General features: G+C 40.0%; 1 protein-coding gene across 1 annotated transcript in view; it reads right to left on the bottom strand.

Annotated features, from left to right (window-relative positions):
• prkn (parkin RBR E3 ubiquitin protein ligase) overlaps positions 1-21,881 on the bottom strand; it is a 1,122,674-nt gene that overhangs the window by 712,521 nt on the left and 388,272 nt on the right. Inside the window, exons 3-4 of the mRNA XM_073051587.1 lie at positions 20,759-20,990; positions 9,500-9,618 (exon numbers count right to left, since the gene is read on the bottom strand). Of these exons, the coding sequence (XP_072907688.1) occupies positions 9,500-9,618; positions 20,759-20,990 (351 nt within the window). The remainder of the gene's footprint in view (positions 1-9,499; positions 9,619-20,758; positions 20,991-21,881) is intronic.

The following is a 21,881-nucleotide window of genomic DNA, read 5'->3' as shown; positions in this document are numbered from 1 at the left end:
AGAATCATAACTTTCCAGGAACTCTATCTGCAGGTGCACTAAAATGCTGGAAAACAACTGCTTTTAATGAGGCATGATGTCTTGGGAATGATTTTGACAGGCTTTTAAATTGCAGTCCCATTTCAAGCTAAGCCATTTTAAAAGAACTTGTCTGAAGTAGAGTTTGATAAATTTGCAGAACTCCAAAGAATAACTTACTTAAATGTTTTAAGTTAATCATTTAATTATTTAATTATCTGTCAAATTATTAATTAAGTTTATTTATTTGCACTACTTGTTTAACATATAAATATACTGTAAACTATAATAAGAAATCTATACATACTGCACTGTACTGCTGCTGCAAAGTAACAAATTTCATGACAAACGTCTGTGATAATGCCTGATTCTGAACACTTAAAAAAATAATTTGTTCACCTAATGCATTAAATGCCAGATGAGTAAGGGTGACAAATGCCATTCCTGCCAGTTACTGCCCTTGAGTACACTAGTTTAATTGAGTCATTTGGTAGTTAAGAGGAAGTCTGCAGCAGCTTTTGTAATATGCAGCCTTGGTCTTTAATCTTTAAACAGTATTCTTGTCAGCAGAAAGAGATGCCAGCTCTGCCTGAGATTAATTTTGAGATCTAAATTTTAACTTTAAAAACTTAGATTGTAGGTGATAGAATTTCTATTTTAATTAGACATTGTAGCTATTTTATATCTCCTAACCCCAGTCCCTCTAATAAAACATTCCCAAGAAACAAGCTAAAGCAGAAAACTAGGAAGAAATGAAGCTACCCCCTCAAGCACACACAAACAAGGAAACTGCACGCAAAAGGCACAAACCATTAGGTACTGCGCCAAGTACTTTATAACATTGTTGTCACTTCTGCCTTAGTCTTTCATGCTTTATTGACTTTGACAGATTGGCATTTGAGATTTTAGATAAAGCTAGTTTGTCACCATGCCATGAGCTGACATTTCTCCTCCATAATAGTCATCCACAGTGCTGCCAGTATGTGCTTATTATGGTCAGAAAATAATGTAACTTTTGTATTCGGAACCCAGTGTGTTGGGTTGGGTTGGCAGGTTGGGTCTCAGGATGCATTGTAAACTAAGACCCCAATGAAGTGAGTTATTTCCTCAATTAGTTATAAGTCCAAGAATCACGTCTTGATTTTTGAAACTATTTTTGAAATCAACACGTACTTCAGCTTGATATTGCTTGGTAATCCCATCCTCCATTTTAAACATTGTATGTACACTATAACAAAACACAAAACAATTCTTTGATACCTGTGACCTTCACCGTGTAAAAGCCATGTAAGAGCAGCAGGCTCACTACCACCTTTGGAGTACCTTTCTGGGTATCACAACAGCCTAAGACATTTCCATTATCGTCACTGGATATAAATCTGAAATTCCCAATCTCTCTCCACAGATCCCGCCTGACACACTGAGTTATTTCAGCATTGTCTCTTTTATTCAAAACTTCCAGTATCTGTGTTATTTTTGCTTTTCTGTTAGCATTACCAGCTCTGCACACTGAAAATGGGTGTTTTTACTCCCATATTAATATTCTCACCATGAATGTTCACACACATAATTGAAGGGAAACAGCACCTACAGGGCCCAATTAAATAATCACCATGGAATTGAATTTTGCACTCTTTATTTCTCATGAGAAGTGCCATTTTAATTTTCTCCTGGTATCACCACATTACAAAGTTGAGATATAAAAAATGGCCATGAACTTGGATTGAATAAATTGGTCCGGCAGATGAAAGCCAACAGCCTGAAAATGGGTTTACTCTCAAACTCAGCTATGTTCCCAGAGCAGAGCTTGTCGCAAGAGTGCAAAGAGTTTGACACAATGTTATGGCAAAATAGCTCACCAACCTCCGTCGGCAAGCACCTGAAACTCAGAAACAGATTATCAATTCAGGTGAGGGTAATATCAACCAATTTGCTGTGAGGCTCTAAAGCTCTAGGATGAATTTGAGCTGTGAATTGCATTGCCACCACTTTTACTGCAATTCTGAAGTAGAATCTCTGTTCCGAGTGGAGTTTAAGTGCTGGCATGGATTAGCGGATTGAATAGTGTGGTCGTATCTCCATATTAAATGTGCTTTTTTGCTGAAAGCTGCCAGCAGTCAGCCCATTTATGGTTTACTGGTTAGAGACTTGAAAAATGGTTATTCCATATTCAACAGAACCCAATTCTGCTGAGTTTAATGCAAACCAATTGCTTATTTATATCCTTAAGCAAAAATGATAGATTTATTATCTAGACAATTACAGACTAATACTTGTTTTAGATTATCATAAGGTCCTGAATCAATATGGTTTTGGATACTTCCACTGCTTAACTTTATTTGTCCAAAGTGCAATGGATACAATGATTTTCAATATCAGCCCCTTCAGGTTCATAACTATTGCAGATTTCACCAGTGAAATAATTTCTAGAAATGCAAGATGTTTCACTTGACTTTAGCAGAAAAGCTACTCGACTTTCAAGCTATTTCTCCCGTTTTCTGCTTTCACAACAAAATCTGACAGTGAATATGGTCATCCAATAACAAACAAGAGAAAATCTGCAGATGCTGGAAATCCAAGCAACACACACAAACTGCTGGGAGATCTCAGAAGGCCGGGCAACATCTGTGGAAAGAGTACAGTTGATGTTTCAGACCGAAATCCTTCAGCAGCATTGGAGAAAAAAAAGATGAGGGGTAGAGATAAAGGGTGAGACTCTCCCTGCTGAAGGGTCAATACTTCGAGTCAAGACTCTTCATATGAACAGGACAGATTAAAGATAATTTGAATGTTGTTATATTTCTGGAGACTTTTTAAATTAGGATTTAGAAGCTCACATATCATTATATAATGACATATTAGCTCATTGACCCAACCAGTCCATTCCACCAGTTATAAATATGTCCGCCCATTTTTATTTAAATAGAACCATTAATATAACCCTCTAGCTAGTTGCTCTACCTTATAAGCCTGTCTAACCTCCTCATAAATGTATGTATTTTATTCCTTTTGACCACTCAATGTTCTGTTTTAATTTAAATGTTAAAATTTAAAAGTTTTAAATTGCTTTGATCAGTATTAGCTTATCTTTAGTTTTTAACTTCTTATAAAAAATTAATTGTTTTAAAATAATTAAAGAGATTATTAAAATAAAATAAGTGTTTGACAGCTGGCTGACCCAAAGATATTTGGTTAAGGTAATTATTACTTTTTCTGATGTCTTGAGGTTAGATTTCCATTTGATTCCTTTATGTCACAGAAAGATCTGTTGACACTCAATGGATAGAACTAGATTCTTTCCACTGAAAGAACAGGCTGGGTTAAATCCAAATATATTTTGTCACTGGGTAACAAAATCAAATTCAAAGTAAATTTATTATCAAAGTATGTATAGGTCATTAAGTAGGACCATAAAATTCACAGCAGAACAAACAAATACAATAGAATCAATGTTAAAATACCCACAAACACAAACTGGCAAGCGACCAATGTGCAACAGAAGACAAACTGTGCAAATACAATAATAATAATAATAATAATAATGTAAATAAAAAAACTGAGAACATGAGTTGGAGAATCCTTGAAAGTGAGTCCAAAGGTTCTGTTCAATGATCAGTTCAGAGTTAAGGCAACTGAAGTTACCCATGTTGGTTGAAGGGTAATAACTGTTCTTAAACCTACTGAATGCTATTGTTGTGTTTGCTCACCTACAACTACTGATGAGACCCAAAACCAGATCGGCCAAGCCACAACTCAGAATACTCCTTTATTCAGTGAAACCACACGACTATGAAATCTCAAAACTCAAACTTAACTGTACTTCCCAAAGCACAACTATTTAACTGGCTCACCCCAGGAACGTTCAAGACTTTGATTGGAACAATGACCAATTCGGCCTGGGATTGGTTATCAGTTGAACAGTAGGTATTGATTGTTTCAGTTCGCTGTAATGCCTCCCTGTTGAAGATGATTACCTGTAGAATTTGAGCTGAGGGTTGATTTCGATTGGAACAACCAGCTTACATTTGCGATCAGTCCATCCTAGTAGCTGCAGGCTGTCACTGAGCTGTGGTGTTGCTTGTGGCTGTGCTGATGCTGGTGGTTGGTTTGCTCAACTAAATCGAACCCTTCCAGGAGGAATTGAAGATCCAGCTCTGTGTATGATGATCTGCCAGACAAACTAGTTGTGCCTTTGAGAGCACATGGTCACAACTGGATGATATGGTGACATCAGCAATGTCTGTCTACAGTAACTTTGTAGAGTACTTTCCCCATTTGCTTGATACTCATTTGATCTGGGACCCAGGGGTCTTGCCCATTGTGATACCATTTGGCCCACACTGCAGCTCCGGGCTTGAATGATTTTACCTGTCAGCCAAGATCTGTGTGGCTGCTCTTATGCACCTGACCACCTGCTGTACTGGATGTTGGATGCTTTTCTTGTCAAAAGCCCTTCAACTGGTGACTTCCTCTTGAGGGCCAGATGTGGTGTAATTCGATAGATCAACAGAAATGCATTGAGAGCCTTGGCCGATACTCCTTCCCTTTCTGATTTTAGATTTTATCTTTTTCATTTGAAGGTATTTACAAACCTCTTTGCTTTGCTTGGTGGTGAGTGGATGTGGATAATTCTGCTATTCAGGCAGAATGCTGCAAACTGCTGTGCACTGAATTGCGTGTCACCGTTAGGAACAAGTGTTTCTGGCATCCCAAAGCAGCTGAAGATCTGCAGCAGCTGTTGAATGGTAGCATCTGTCATTGTTGACTTCATAAATAATACTTCTGGCCATTTGGAATAGGCGTCAACCAGGACAAGGTAGGTAGAGTCACTGATTGGGCCAGCGAAGTCAATATGTACTTGACTCCAAGGTCTGGTAGCCTGAGGAATGGTTGTGGATTGGCTCTACTTGGATTCTTTGCTGCTAAAGAGCACTGAGTACACTGCTTGCATACTGATATGATATCTTGGTCTATGCCCGGCCAGTTCACAAAGCTTCTTGCCAGGGTTTTCAATTGATTGATGCCCGGGTAACCACGATGGAATTGATTGAATACTTTTGGTTGAAGTGTTCATGAATCACCTATCTGTCTCCAAACATTAGGCAGGAGTCCACAGTTGACAGTGAGGTATGATGATATGACAATTTCCTCAACCTTGACTGGCCATCCATCAATGAGGTATCTGGAGATACGCTGAAGAAGAGGATCTGTAGCCATTTCTGCTTTGATCTTGCTGATGATCGTGACTTGAAGACCTTCAGCAACATCCCATAAAACACAGTGGACTTCGGAATCCACTGAAATTGCAGCCAATATTGCACCTTCGTTTTCAGTAACCTGCTGATTCCTGCTGAGTCTAGAGAGGAATCTGTCTGACCAAGTTCATGGGTTGATGTTCAAAGTTCAAAGTGCATTTATTATCAAAGTATAATAAATTATACAACCTTGAGATTTGTCTCCTTACAGGCAGCCACAAAACAAGAAACCCAAAAAAACCTATTAAACAAAGACTAACAAACACCCAATGCACAGAGAGAGAAAATAAAACACAAATCATGCAAACAATAAAAGCAAGCAACAGCATTCTGAACGAGACTGAGTCCACAGGCAGGAAGCCCAGAGCAGGACCATGGCCTTAGTCTCAGTGCTGTGGAGAGCAGAGTAAACGTCGTGGAGCAACGAGCACAACTGGCCTGGCTCTCGCCTCCAATCTCAACACCCTGCCTTTTCAATCCATCTGGCCCAGTGTTTAAATCGTCCAAACATCAGGTCATTCACAGTACTCAGACCTGGGCCTTGCTCATCGATACGCTCTGGGCCTGGATCTTGTGCCATGTTCCATCCCATCGGCCATTTCCAAATCGGCCCAGCACTTAGATGGATCAGACCTTGCTCCCGATTTAGGTGGACAGGCTCTGAAATTCCTCCGCCCCACTTGCTCCAGCTCTGTCTCTGACTCTGATTCTGTTTTCACTATGTCTCACTCTGGCTATGACCCCTTCTCCTCGAACGTGCCTCGACCTCACTCTGACGTTGCATTGCATACCTCGACCCTCAAGTCAGCCTCACCTTCACTCGCTTCCTTATTGTTTGCGATGATTATTTACCACAATTTTCCAATGGAAAAAGTGTTATTAATAAAGTATTTAGTTTTACTTCTTGCTTTATGAACTGCCATTAAGCTACCGCCTGTCTTCAGCAGCTCCATCTTAAAGCAGATGTGTACTTGATTTCAAAATTGTAGGCTAATAACATCATTGTCCACCTTTGTAGACAGTTGACTGTATGCACTGGGGTGGCTTTCTTTGATCCAAAGATGGACAACAGTAGTTTGTGATCAGTAAGGAGAGTGAAGCTTCTGCCATAATGCATCTTGGGGAATTTCTTCACAGTAAAGATGATTCCCAAAACTTCCTTCTCAATTTGTCCATAGCTCTTTTTTGCTGTGCTCAGTGATCTGACTGCTTGTATGACAGTTTTTTTTTGAACCATCATGGAAGATATAGGATATGAGAGCTCCCACCCCTGTAGCTGGATGCATCCATTGCAACAGCAAATGGCAACTCTGAGTTGAAATGCATTAAGAGAAGGTCGGACAACAGCATATTCTTTACCTGATCAAAAGCCTCTTGGCACTGTTTGGACCATTTCCATATAGCACTCTTGTTGAACAGAGCAATGAGTAGCTCTCTTAGTCAGTGCAATGCTGGGAGAAATGCTGATCATGCCCGAAAATGATCATAAAGTGCTTATATCTGATGGTGGAGGCATCTTTAAGATAGCAGTGATGTTTTTGGGATCTGAGCAATGACCATATTCATCTATGATGAATCCCAGATGCTTAATTGAAGACATCAGGAAGCTATATTTTTCTGCCAAAATTGCAATCCAAAGTCTTGCAGTTTGTTCAGAATGTGGTCCAGGAGTTTGCATAGTTCTGTCTGATCCATGCCCATCACAATGATGTCTTCAAGATAAGCAGCAACACCATCAATACCATTCAGCAAGATGTCCGTAATCTGTTGGAATATTGATGGAGTTGCCTTTACCCTGAAAAGCAGACAGAGGAAGGAAAACAACATGTGTTGTAATGGTGAGAAGCTCCTGTGATTTTCCACCACTTCCACCTGGAGGTAAGCTTCAACCAAGTTCAACTTTGCAAAGTAGCACCTACCATTCTATTTTGCAAAGGGATCTGCCAGTACCAATAATGGGCATTGTACTGCTGGCTTCCTTGATAATGACTATGGGAGGTGCTCAAAGCGAGTAGTTGACAGCTTTGATCACTCCAGCTTGTTGCAGACCATCTAGCTCTTGCTCCATGATTGGTAAGGCTGCATATGGAACTGGTCTTTTGGGACAGAAGTCTGGTTTTGTCACTGGATGAAGATGAAGTTCTGCTTGCAGTTTGGTGCAGCAACCTAAACCTTTTTGAAACACTGATGCATAGAGTTATTGCAGTTGCTGTTGGATGGTCTTATGTACTGATAGTGGTGTAGAATTGACTGACATGATTTGACTGGCTAATGTCTTCGTACAGACCTCATCCAGAGGGGTGATACAGAGATCAAGCTTGTCCATCCAGTCAATACCAAGGACATTCAGATCTGGTTGGTCAGTTCGGTAACATATACCATTCGCTTGGGTAGTGTTCAGCTTCACCATGCAGTGCAGTTTGACAGTCAGCTGGAGGGATCCACCAGATGCACTGCAGCATTGATTTGACTGGTGGGGACTCAAATGCCCACCACGTGTGCTTGAAGACTATGGTGATTTCTGATGCTGTATTGAGTTGTACCATGAACAACTGATTGTTGATAAATACGTTGAAGTGCTTTCTCCTGGAGGTGGGGGGGAGTCAATCTTGGATATAACCATTAAATTCCTTATCAATTTAGGTGGCTTTTGAAACTTCTTGCCCTTGTATTTCAATGCCTAGAAGACAGTGAAAGATGGAAAAAGCCTACTTTGTGACCGCAGCATTGGCATTTGCTCCAAATATGTTTCTGGTATTCAATGTTTCTTGTGTAATGCCATGCACTGCAATTCCAACAAGCTGTGTTTGGCTATTTGGAAACATCTGATTGGGCCATTGGAAACTGCATTGACATAATTCTGTTCAACTAGGTTGGAATCGTGTTTTAGGTTGATCAAACGCTGACATTCTTGATTGACAGCTTGTAAAATCATATCAGTGTCTTGCTGCAGTCTGGATAGGAGCCACTTATGAATGTTTACATCATCAGGTGCCTGAAGTCCACAAATAAAAAGCAGACATTTGATTCAATCATGTTTTCCTGGCCTGGACTTTTCACATTTGTGATTGATGACACCGGCACGTGGGATTCAGTCGTCAGCGTTGTGTTTAACGAGTTTCAGGCTTTGGTAGTGAACAATGAGGAGAGATGATTACCCTCAAAAATGCTTGTTACTTGCTGTACAATTTTGTCAAATGATAGATCACGCAGATTCTCAGCCAGAATTAAGTTGAAATAATGCAGTACAGTCCAGCAGTACCTAATTTTTGGAGAAAAGTGCATATCATCCATGAGCCAGCTTTACTGGTGAACTTGACCCAGAATATATCTTTGCAACATTTAAACCATTATTCAAACATAACTCCCAAAGTGGGATCAAACTGGAAATCAGCAATAAACACAATAATTACTTACGTGAGTTCTATTCAGTGCTTGACACTGACATCATTGGGCTCACTAATAATCTGCTGGTCAAGGTCTCAGTTAACTTCAGCTGGGCCGTCTCATATTGAGCTTGCTGCTGTTGTAGAATTCCATGCAAGTCTTCTCCTGACATTGCCATGTTGCTGTACTACAGCACATGGTTGCCAATCTGTTGTGTTCGCTCACCTATAACTACTGATGAGACCGGATGCAGGAGACAGGACTAAGCCAGAATGCAGAATACTCCTTTATTCAGTAAAACCATGAAACTACAAAATCTCAAAAATCAAATCCCAATGCATGATCTACCCAAAGAACATTCAAGACGTTGATGGGAACAACAATCAATTAGTGAAAGTCAATCAATCAGTGATGCTAAACAATCCCTGGGATTGATTGTCAGCTGACCAATAGGCGTTAGTTGTTTCAGCCCGCCATAACAGCTGTCAAGACTATCTACCTCACGAAACTAATCAATAAGCTCTAAAACCCACATCTTGATCACTCCTTATATGAATGTATCCTTAATTTTCTCACTTGCAGACCCCAGTCTGTTGTGATTGACAGCAACATTTCCTTCACAATCACCATTAGAACAGGTGCAGCACAAGGCTGTGTGTTTATCCCCCATTCTACTCACTTTTTACTTACATTGCCTATGGACAAACAATTCTGAGACAATTTTTTTAAAGGGAAATGCACCTTCAAGAATTCTTGAAGAGTGTGGCACCACAACGACAAACATAGCATTTTGAAATGCTATTTACAGCCACTTATAGGAACAAAGTATTGCATCTTACCATTGCTAAAGTCAATGTTCCTTGCTTACAAGTATTGCATCGTACTCTTAGTTTCCCAGGCTGCACAGCCTTGCACACAGTCTTGCAATAGACATAAAAACGGTGGTAACTGCTTGAACCTGGAAGGTAAAAGGGGACAAATGAAAGGACAGCCTTCAGAGTTCAAAGTTCAGTGTTCAAAGTCAATTTATTACCAGAGTACGTTATTCATTTTCTTGCAGGCATTCACAGTTTAACAAACAAATAGGAATCAACGAAAAGCTGTACATAAAGACTAAATAACAACCAATATGCAAAAGAAAAACTCTACAAATGCAAAACCTAATAATAAATAAATAAATAAACAACCAAATAGCACTGAGAACATGAGTTGTAGAGTCCTTGAAAGTGAGTCCATAGAGTGTTGAATCAGTTCATTGTTGAGGTGAGTGAAGTTATCTACACTGGTTCAGAAGCTTGATGGTTGACACGTAATAACTACTCCTCAACCTGGTGGTGTTGGACTGCAGGTTTCTGTACCTCCTTCCTGATGGCAGCAGTTAAAAGAAAGTGTGGTCTTAATGGTGGGGCACCCTTGATGGTGAATGCTGGTTTACAGTAGATTTCAACCAGTTAATTTATTTCTAAGCATCTCTCCAAAAAGGAAGTGTCAACAGCAAACATATCACGACTCACATCTTGGTATGTACACTCAGAGGCCAAATTATTAGGTACAGGGGGTAAGGGGGTACCTAATAAAGTGTCCACTGAATGTATGTCTGTTTGTTGCTGTTGCCCATACACTTCAAGTTTCAATGTTTTGTGTGTTCAGAGATGCTCTTCTGTACACCATTGTAGTAATGTGTGGTATTTGAATTAATGTCGTCTTCCTGTCAGCTTGAGCCAGTCTAGCCATTCTCCTCTGACCTCTCACATTAAAAAGGCATTTTCCTCCACAGAACTGCCACTCACTGAATGCCTTTTATTTTTCACATTCTCTGAAAACTCTAGAGATTGTTGTTCAAGGTTCAAAGTTCAATGTAAATTATTATCAAAGTATACTATATCACCGTATAGTATCCTGAGATTCAATTTCTTGTGGGCGTTCACAGTAAATAAAAACAAACACAATAGAACCAATGAAAAACCTCACACAACATAGAAGGACGAACAACCAATGTGTAAAAGACAACAAATAGGCCAAATACAAAAAGAAGAGAAAAAAATAAACAATTCTGCTAGGTCTTCTGATAAAAGATAACAAACTAAGGCAAATTCAGAGTGGATCAAATTATAGGTGCCTTCATTATTTACTTGCAAGGAGAGCCACCTCCACACAGTATTTCATTAAGAGTTTGAGGAGATTTGGTATGTCACGAAAGACACTTGCAAATTTCAACAGATGTACCGTGGAAAGCATTCTAACTGGCTACATCACAGCATACTATACCACAATCTGGTATAGAGGGGCCACTGCAAAGCATTGAAATAAGCTGCAGAAAGTTGTAAACTCAGGCAGCTCCATCATGGGCACTAGCCTCCCCAGCATCCAGGACACCTTCAAGGAGTGATCCCTCAAAAAGGCTGCACCAATCATGATGGAGCCCATCACCCAGGACATGCCCTCTTCTCATTGCTACTGTCACAGAGGAGGCTGAGGGCACACACTCACACATTTCTATAGAAGTACTGTGGAGAGCATTCTAACTGGCTGCGTCACCGTCTGCTATTGGGTTGTGGGGTGGGGACACACTCCAGTAGAGGATTGAGCAAGCAACAAAACAACGAAGAGTTGTAGACTTAGTCAGCTCCATCATGGGCACTAGCATCCATAGTATCCAAGGTATCTTCAAGGAGCGATGCCTCAAAAAGGCAGCATCCATCATCAAGGACCCACATCACCTAATGTTCTCATTGCTTCTCATGGAGGGAGGTACAGGAGCCTGGAGACACGCCCTCAATAATTCAGGAACATCTTCTTTCCCTCCAATATCCAATTTCTGAATGGACATTGAACCCATCATCACTAGCTCACTAATTTTTATTTTTTATTTTTGCGCTACTTATTTAACACACACATACATGTAGTATATTTACTGTAATTCACAGTTTGTTTTTCTCTATTATGTATTGCATTGTACTGTTGCTGCAACGTCAACAAATTTTACAATATATGCCAATGATATTAAACTTGATTTTGATTCAAAAAGAAAGTAAAGATAAAAATACTGAGGTAGGGTTCATGAGTCCATTGTCTATTCAGGAATCTGATGGTGGTGGGGAAGAAGCTGTTCCTAAAATGTTGAGTATGTACGTTGGCCACTATGCATCTATAGAAGTTTGTCAAAGTTTTAAATGACATGCTGAATCTGCACAAACTTCAAAAGAAGTAGAGAGGCTGTTATGCTTTCTTTGTGATGGCACTTACTCAGGACAGATCCTCTGAAATGATAACACTGAGGAATTTAAAGTTACTGACTCTCTCCACTGATGAAGACTGGCTCATTACCACCGGTTTCCATGTCCTGTAGTAAATAATTAGCTCTTTGGTTTTGCTGACATTGAGTGACAGGTTGTTGTTGTGGCACCATTCAGCCAGATTTTCAATCTTGGTCCTATACACTGATTTGTCATCACCTTTGCTTTGGCTCACAACAGTAGTGTCATCAGTGAACTTAAATATGGCACTGGAACTGCAGTTAGTCTCACAGTCATTAGTATAAAGTATGTACAGCCATGTGATTTACCTATGCAGATGGAGATTGTGGAGGAGATGTTGTTGTCAATCTAAACTGACTGTGGACTGCAAGTGAGGAATTGAGGACCTAGTTGCTCAACATGATATTGAGGCCCAGATGTTGGAGATTATTGATTTGTTTTGAGGTGATGACAGTATTGAATGCTGAGTTGTATTCAATGGATGATGGCTACATCTTCGCTGTCCTGATGAGAAGCCAATGAAATGGCATCTGATGTTGACCCGTTGTGACTTTAGGCAAATTGAAGCGGATCCAAGTCACTTCTCAGACAGGAGTTAATATGCTTTGTCACCAGCCTCTCAAAGCACTTTATCACAGTGGATGTAAGTGTTACTTGATGATAGTCTTTGAAACAGGTTATCACATTCTTCTTGTGCACCGGTATAATTGAAACATGCTTGAAGAAGGTTGGTGCCTCAGATTGCCTAAATGAGAGGTGAAAGATATCAGTGAACACACCAGCCAGTTGAATAATACAGGCTTCAGTACTTGGTCAGGTACCCCATTTGGGTCGGATGCTTTCTGTGGGTTCACCCTTCTGAAGGGTGTTCTCATGTCGGCATTAGAGACTGAAATCACAAGGCTATCAGATGCTGTGGGAGTTCGTGAAAGCGAACATAAAAGGCATTAAGCTTATCTGGGAACAAAGCCTTGTTGTCATCTATGTTGCTTGGTTTCAACTTTGTAGGAGGTGATAACATTCTAGCCCTGCCACAGCTGTCGAACATCCTTCAGTGATTCAAGTTTGGTCCAGAATTTACATGTGAGATGGCTTTCCTGAGGTTGTACCTGGACCTCTTGTATTTAACCTGGTCACCAGACCTAAACAGCAGTGATCTGGCCCTCAGCAGATTGCAGATCTCTTGGCTCATCCAGGTCTTCTGGTTGGGGAAAACTCTGAATGATTTTGTGGGGACACACTCATCTTTATAATGTCCATGACAGCTATAGTATATTTGTTCAGATCCTCTGATAAATCCTATAGCCACTCCTCTGCCTCCTGCAGCCACCTCTTTGTTGTCCTTATCTCTGGAGCCTTGCTCTTTAGCCTTTGCCTGTATAGAGGTAGGAAGAGGACAGCCAGATGATTACTTCCTGAAATGCAGTCCAGGGATCGAACAGTAGGTATTCCTAACTACAGTATAACAGTGGTCACATATGTTGGGACCTCTGGTGCTGCAGATGACATGCTAATGATATTTGGGCAGCAATTTCATCAAACAAGTCTGATTGAAGTTCCCACCCATGATATAAAAGGCATCAGGGTAGGTTGTTACTTGTTTGCTAATCACAGCACCCTATCCTTCTCCATAATTATCTTGAAACTAATGGAAGTATGATCACAAAGTGCTACCTTACACACACTTCTGTCACTTGTCCTGCTCGTTCCCTAATAGGAGATCCAGTGGCATGCTCTCTCTAGTTGGCGCCCCTATATATTGATTAAGGGAACTTTCCTGAACACATTTGACAAACTCTGTTCCATCCCATCATTTTACAGTATTGGAGTCCTAGTTAATATGTTGAAAATTAAAATCACCTACTAATTACCTTATTTCAGTCACGCATGATCTGGCTATCCTTTCTCTCCTCAGAGACAGCCCTCATGTTCATAACAGATCATTCGGGCATTACGTCAGGCTTTATCATGCATCTAAGAATCCTTTACGGCTGCAGATCAATTGTGTATAACTGACAATACCCAAAATGCTGGAGGAACTCAGCAGGTCAGGCAGCATCTATGTAGGGGAATAAACAGTTGACATTTCAGGCCAAGACACTTCATTAGGACAATAACAATTATGCATTTATAAAGTTCCTGCATGATACAGTCCTACTTGATTGCCAGGTGTGTGTGTTTCATGTGGGACTCTGTACTTGAAGGAGACAGCTAAGGAGGCAAAATGGAGGGCCTGCACACCAATGCTGGATTAACCTAGTAGCAAAAGTAGCATATGCTACAGGCCCCGCACTAAGGGTTTGCAAACTGGTCTGGTGAAATCGGCATCTCACTGTATTCTCACAACAATCTAGCAACGTTGTTGCTTTCATGTCGGGAGAGCTGAATGCTGCATGGTATGTGTGTGCAGGCATGTGTTGGCTCCTTGCTGTGTCGTGGTGACCTTTGTGCTATCTCCCACGCTCCCAAGCCGCTGCAGCATGCGCTGTTACGCCGCCGCTGCGAGCCTACAACAAGGGATGTGCGGCTCAACGGTTTTATGTGACCAGTTCATGATTCCTCATTTTTTTCCTGACTTTCGGTAGTCTGAACCAGCTCAGAACATACAAGATCGGATTAGACTGTGAGTTTCAACCTGTATTTCCCAATTGAAATCAGTTTCAATAAGCAACCAAACAGATAATTTTCAGAACACTTTTCCTAGTTGGTTGTTGAGTGCACGTGATCCACACACGCTCATAGCCACAACAGTCACATAAATTTGTTATCGTTCACTAGTCTTTGTTGATACCGCTACTTAGCTTTTGTAACATAAACTATTTGTTTTTAAGTGCATATTTCATTAATTTATTTTTCCCATTGCAGATAGCAATGAGCAATAGAGCCAGAGATACTGGACGTCATTATGCTTCTGGAAGTGCAAAACGTAAAGCGAAGATAGAAAAAGAAAGAGGAGACCAACTTGTGATATCAAAAACATGTAAGTTGACAGAATTTTTTTAAAATGAACTAAGGAGCACCATGGGTTAAAACAGATTGAACAATCTCACTCTAATGAGCATTGAACATGAACTTCTGTGTGAAATAGACATTTCTAGTATGATCAACAAATTTGCTCATGCTAAATCTAGAAAATGTAACTTTTAAATTGTAGTTTCGTTACTTTTGTCATTTGAAATTGATACTTACATGTAAGTAATACTATTACTGAAGTGTCAGACATTTGTCATATTATCTGGCTGTACAGCAAATGAAAAAATTGAATTACTTTACTGTGCAAGTAAATAATTTATGTTTTAATACTTATGTGCATTTTTTAAATTTAGGGCTTCTTTATAACATATGCTACAGGCCCCACACATGTTGTTCATTTTCCCATCACAATATTCCTGAAACAGGCCTCTCTTCCAAGCTTTGATATGGGAAATTACCTGCTGGACAATTAAAAGATCCATGAAGAAATGCAATATGACCACTGACTCATGGGGATCCTGGTACTGATCATTCACAGTGGAGATGGAGCACTCAGGAAGATATTGAGAACCCCGAGTCCATTCAAAGCAGAGCACAGAGACCTGCATAACTGGTAGAAGATGTGCACCATCTCATAAACTATGTGCCTGGCTATCCACTTGACCATCATTGGCCCCAACCACAAGAGTTTTCTGTCCCCCCCTTAGGCCTCATCAGCCACTTCATAAGACTGGAAGGGAAACAGTCATCCTTGATTCCAAAGGTAGTGCCTGAGAAGAAGAAGAGTCTGGTCAAGAACTAGGCAAGCAGCTGGTGATTCACACCCACCCACCCATTCTCTCTAAAACCACTTATTCTGCTAAAAACTTTTCTGATTTACTTTTTGTATCCATGGGTGTGTGGAACAAACTGCTAAAGCAAATAATGGATGCGGGTTCGATTTCAACATTTAGGCAAAATTCGGATAGGTACGTGGATGGGATGGATATGGAGGGCTATGGTCCAGGAGCAGGTTAATGGGACCAGGCGGATTAATAGTTCAAGCATGAACTAGATGGCCAGTAAGGTCTGCTTCTGTGTTGTAGTGTTCTATGACTCTCTGACTCTCTACCTCCTGGACTTCCCACAACATCACCTTAAAGGAGAGGGATACAAACACCATGTCAGAAATTCAGGTTCAGGCTAAGGAATGCAGTGATGACATGGGAAGAGGCAAAATATGCTTACAATTTGAGCCTCACCATTCTGTTTAATTGCTAATGACCTGCCATTTGTGCAGAGAATGGTGATGAGTGGGCCTCAGACCATTATTGAAGTTTTTTTTTAAGATCCAGGGAAGTGTATGATCATGCATATTGGTAGAAGGAATAAAGGTGTAGACAATTTTCTGAATAGGGAAAAAATTCAGAAATCAGACATGCAAAGGGACTTGGAAGTCCTCATGCAGGATTCCCTGAAGGTTAACTTATCATAAGAACATAAGACAAAGCAGCAGAATTAGGTTATTCAGCCCATCAAATTTGCTCCACCATTTCATCGTAGCTGATCCATTTCTCTCTTAACCCCATTCTTAAATCAACTTGCAGGGTGAGTCGGTGTTAAGGAAGGCAAAAGCAATGTTAGCATTCATTTCGAGAGGACTGGAACGTAAAAGCACAGACATAATGCTGAGTTGTTATAAAGCATTGGTCAGACTGCACTTCAGAGTATTGCGCCCCACACACAAAATGCCGGAAGAACTCAGCAGGCCAGGCAGCATCTAGGAAAAGAGTACAGTCGACGTTTTGGGCTGAAACACTTCACATTTTTTTTCTGGACAACAGACCTAACCAGATCCCTTCCATCACCACTCTCTTCACACCACACTCCTCACACCAGACAGGAAGGTGGTGGTGAGGGAAACTGGTTAGGTCTGGTGTTCAGAAAAAAATGAAGGATTTCAGCTCAAAATGTCAACTGTATTCTTTTCCTAAATGCTGCCTGGCCTGCTGAGTTCCTCCAGCATTTTGTGTGTGTTGCTCAGATTTCCAGCATCTGCAGATTTTCTCTTGTTTGTGATAAAGAATATTGTGATCAGTATTGGGCCCCTTATTTAAGAAATGATATGCTGCCATTGGAGAGGATCCAGAGGAAAGTTCATTAGAACGATGCTGAGAATCAAAGGGGTACTGCATGAGGTATGTTTCATGACGTTGGGTCTGTACACACCTGAGCTCAGAAGAATGAATGGGATCTCACTGAAATCTATTGAATATTGAAAGGCTTAGATCGAGAGGATGTTTGTTTCCTATAGTGGAGGAATTTAGGACCAGAGGGTACATTATCAGAATAGAAGGATGTCCCTTTAGAACACAGATGAGGAGCAATTTTTTTTTGGTCAGAGGGCGGTGAATCTGTGGAATTCATTACCACAAATGGCTCTGGAGATCAAGTCATTGGGTATATTTAAAGCAGAGGTTGAAAGGTTCATGATTTGTAAGGATGTCAAAGATTTTGAGGAGAAGGCTGGAAAATGGGGTTGGAGGGATAATAAATCGGTCATAATGGAATGGTGGAGCAGACTCAATGGGTCATATGATCTAATTCTGCTCCTCTGGTAAAATGACAGAGACAGAGATATGGCATTTTAAGGCTTTCTTTAATCTGGAAGTTTGAAGCATAGAATTGTTGCCTTGTTTTCCAAACTGATAATTACTCAACTGTATTCACTCATGAGAATCAACATCTCGTGCATTTTCACATGCCATACTATTTTCAGTCATAAACCATCATACCAGTGGATTTATTTAATTTGAGCCCTTTCAAATTGATCAAGTATTCTGCACAAGTGTAAACCAAAACTGATTTGTGTAAAGTTATTAGGTTCAAAGATATTGCTCTCTGAAACATCATGACATTGTACAGCAGATTCAACTTATTTTTCCCCACTCCTTTCTCAGAACATGGACATCTTTGATAAGGCAAAAATGTACTGCCCATCTCTAACCACCCTTCAGAAGATGATGGTGAATCACCTTCTCAAACCACTGCAATCCTTCTAATGAAGGTACATCCATAACAGTGTTGAGGAGAGAATTCCAGCATGAAGACTCATTGCTGAAGTAGCAATTTATTTCTAGGTCACAAAGGTATTACTGAAATTGCAGTGTGTTTGTAGTTTGCATTGATAGTGGAGGGGATGATGCTTGGGTGATGGATCACCAACATAGTTAATGAATGCTTCCTTGGAAAAAATATTATTTGTTATCTTTATATTTTATCATCAGCTTCATTGCGGTTCATTGATAGTTGCACCTCAAGGAATCTTAAGAGTTGTGTTCCTGCTGCCATAAGGCAGAAATAATTTCTTGTCACTGCATTTAGTTTTCCTAGCTAAGTTCATTTCTAGTACACTTACTGCTCTGGTGACAGGCTCTTTTATGGAAAGTCAACATTCTGTTGTGCTGCAGGGAATTAAATTTGTAACCACTATAAATGCCGACACAGTGTGAGGAAGCAAGCTGTCAGATCTAAGTTAATGGAATTTAAATAACTACTGCCTTAAGAAGTGATGCATTTCCTGACCTACCAGAATGCCCCTTCTACAGGGACACATAGCTGAACTCCACAAGGGAGGGAACAAATGGCTGCAGTCTGCAATTTGCATGAATAGCGCAGTAACAATCAGGTAATTAGACATATTTTTGACAGTTAATTAAGACAAAAGTAGACAACCATTCCCAAAATGCAGATGCTATTAGCAAGCACATCTCTTCTGAATGAATCTTAAGGCAGGCCTATAAGGTGAAAACGACATTATTCTCATCAGCACTTTAAAAATCAAGCAAAGAAGACTTTGTCCCTTGCTTCTTGAATACAATAAACTTACCTATTTGTATTTCATATCCTCCAAACCACATGTAATTCATTACTTTTTTTAAAGTGTTCCATTATGCTAATGTTTTACAAAAATTACTTGCTTTTACACAAGGTCAAAAGGCCAACTTGCTATGAATATTTTGGACTGTGAGCAATTTCTTCTGTCACCATGAGCAATAAAGGAAGGTTATTCCTGCATATGAAGAAGAAGCGCAGCAGTAACTAATGAAAACCGTCAGTTGAAATGTATTTTATGCCTATGTAAATAAAAAGTCATGAACAACATGAGAGCAATTCGCATTAAAATCATTAAATTGTTTGGTTCAGAGCATCTACAGTTAATACACAATTATAGAGTCAGTGGATGGTACAGCAGCTACAGATGCTGCTCAGTCCATTGTATCTATGACAGTTCATTGAATGAGTACCAATCCCTTTACTTCCACACAAATGTACACGTCGTAGAAGAGATAGTATAAGAAGTGATGTACTGTGAGGAAGAACTGAACAAATGAGAGACCAAATACCTAGTTTTCCTGACAATAAACAAGAGGTCAGATAATAGAGATCAGAGAACTCCAGTTTTTTCAGAGACACAAGAGGCCTCCATACAGACGCTCAGGAGGCACTGGGAAGTAGTAGTGGCAGAAAAGTGGTGGAGGTATTGCTCCAAGAACAGGCAATGCAAAAGTGGAAACACTTAAAGAGTCTTGACAGACACTCAGTGGTTATTTATTAAAGATTCTTGAAAGATACAGCATACAGCAGGCCCTTCCAGCCCAATAAGCCACACCACCCAACAACACACTTTTGAAATCTTAGCCTAAGCACAGGACAATGTACAATGACCAATTAACCTACTGACCGGTTCATCTTTGGACAATGGAAAGAAACTGGAGCACCTGGGGAAACCCATTTAAGGGTAGGATGTATCCACTTCTTACAGAGGATGTTAGAACTGAACTCTGAACTCCAATGTTACAAGCTGTAACAGCGTCATACTAAACACGATTCTACCATGGTACCCAGTAATTAAATACATCTAAAATATCTAATCTGTCAATCATGTGGCAGCAATCTAATGCATAAAGCATGCACACATGGTCAAGAGGGTTGGTTGTTGTTCAGACCAAACATCAGAATGGGGAAGAAAAGTGATTGAAGTGACTTTGATCATGGGATGATTATTCATGCCAGATGGGGTGCTTTGAGTAACTGTTGATCTCCTGAGATTTTCACACACAACAGTCTCTAAAGTTTACAGAGAATGGTGCAAAAAACAAAAAAAAACTCCAGTGAATGGCAATTCTGTGGGCAAAAATACCTCATTTATGAGAGAGGTCAGTGGAGAGTGGCCAGACTGATTCCAACTGACAGGAAGGCAATGGTAACTTATATAACCATACATTATAACAGTGGTGTGCAGAAGAGCATCTTTGAGCACACAACACGTTGAACCTTGAAATGAATGGACAACTGCAGCAGAAGACCACAAACGTACACTCAGAAGCCACTTTATTAGGTACAGGAGGTAACTAATAAAGTGGCCACTGAGTGTAAGTCTGCAATAGCTCCATAAAATACTTCTTACTTCTGCTGCCATTTGTCTACGAGAAACAGTGATTTGCATTTCCATCACATCATTCACAGCCTCAGTTCACCTCAAAATGTTTTGCAGCCAACTTTTGATGTGCAGTCACAGCTAAGTTGTAATGCTGAAAATGTGGCAGCCAACTTGCACAGAGTAAGATCACATTTACACTTGTGAATTCAATGAGCATATCATCTGTTCCAGTGTTGGTTATGGAATATTTTTCTGAACACTGAGAAAGACCACCTGTAATGATATACCTTCTTGAGGTTTGTTTTTTTCAAAGATTGCTTCTCAAGTTAAGTTTATTTGATTCCACTTTGTTTTCAAAACAAGTAAAACATATAAAGATCAGAAGCTTTTAATCATTCATGGAATCTACATGATGTGTTGTTGAAAATATGGTTTAATGTCATTACCTGAATTTTCAGATTGGATATTACTGCATTGGCCTCCATGCCCCAAAATTACAGTATGATCTGTAGAAAGTCTTTGAACCATGGGTGTGCTGAAACCTAATTTACTTAAGATGCCCGTTTCTCTTCCACTCCTTCCCATAGAATTTGCAGAACATGTATCATCCGTTGGTTGTTGAGCTGGTTGAGACGTGCACTGTACCACGTGAACGGTGCTTTGCTCCATCAGACTGTTCTGTATAAGCAGATAAAGAGAACAAGACAGAGTTGAAGAATGAATAAGGTAATAAATATATAAATAAATAATGTGATGCATCAATGACCTTCATCATTTTATTTTTAAGTCAATAATTTTATCCAACAGTAGTGTGCATGTTTCTTCACCAGAAGGACTGCATATGCTAGGAATCAGAATCAGAATCAGGTCTATTATCACAAAATTTGTTGCTTTATGGTAGCAGTACAGTGCAATATATAAAAATATACCATAAATTATGACAAGAAATATACACTCAGTACCACTTATTAGATACACCTGTACACCTGCTCGTTGATGCAAATACTCAGTCAGCCAATTCTGTGGCAGCTACTCAATGACTGTATGTCTTCAAGAAGGAGGCTTCCCACTGCCTTCTCCATGGGAATTAAGGAAGGGAAATGAATGTTGCCCTTTCCTGCAATACCCACATACTAAAACAATAACTAAATAAAAATTCATAAACCTATGTCCTCATGAGAAAATCTGATAACATCTCACTGCCTGAAAGTGGTTATACCATAAAATACCAGTCTTGAATCTGGCAGAAACCCCATGAAATTAAGCCCTAGCATGTTGAAACTGAACATCTTGCTTGTTTAGAAAAAAACAAAACATCTTATTTATTTTCTGTAAGGTTCTTGTGAGCACGAGCTACAACGGAGTAGTAAAATAGAACATTTTTACTGAGTCACGACAGTGTCAGCACATTCAGGAGCTAGGAACTGGGCCTGCTGAGACAAACGGACGTGCATTCAAAAGCCCGTGCCGAAATGAGAGCGTCACCCTGCATGTAGGTGGCCCAATCGATTCACCTTGTGATTGATTGGCTGCATCTGCACTTACTATATTCTTATAATCTATCTGATA

This window comes from Hemitrygon akajei, chromosome 7 (assembly GCF_048418815.1).
Source record: "Hemitrygon akajei chromosome 7, sHemAka1.3, whole genome shotgun sequence".
NCBI lineage: Eukaryota > Metazoa > Chordata > Chondrichthyes > Myliobatiformes > Dasyatidae > Hemitrygon > Hemitrygon akajei.
Note: the sequence above shows the minus strand (reverse complement) of the source record. Positions and strands in the feature narration are given on the sequence as shown.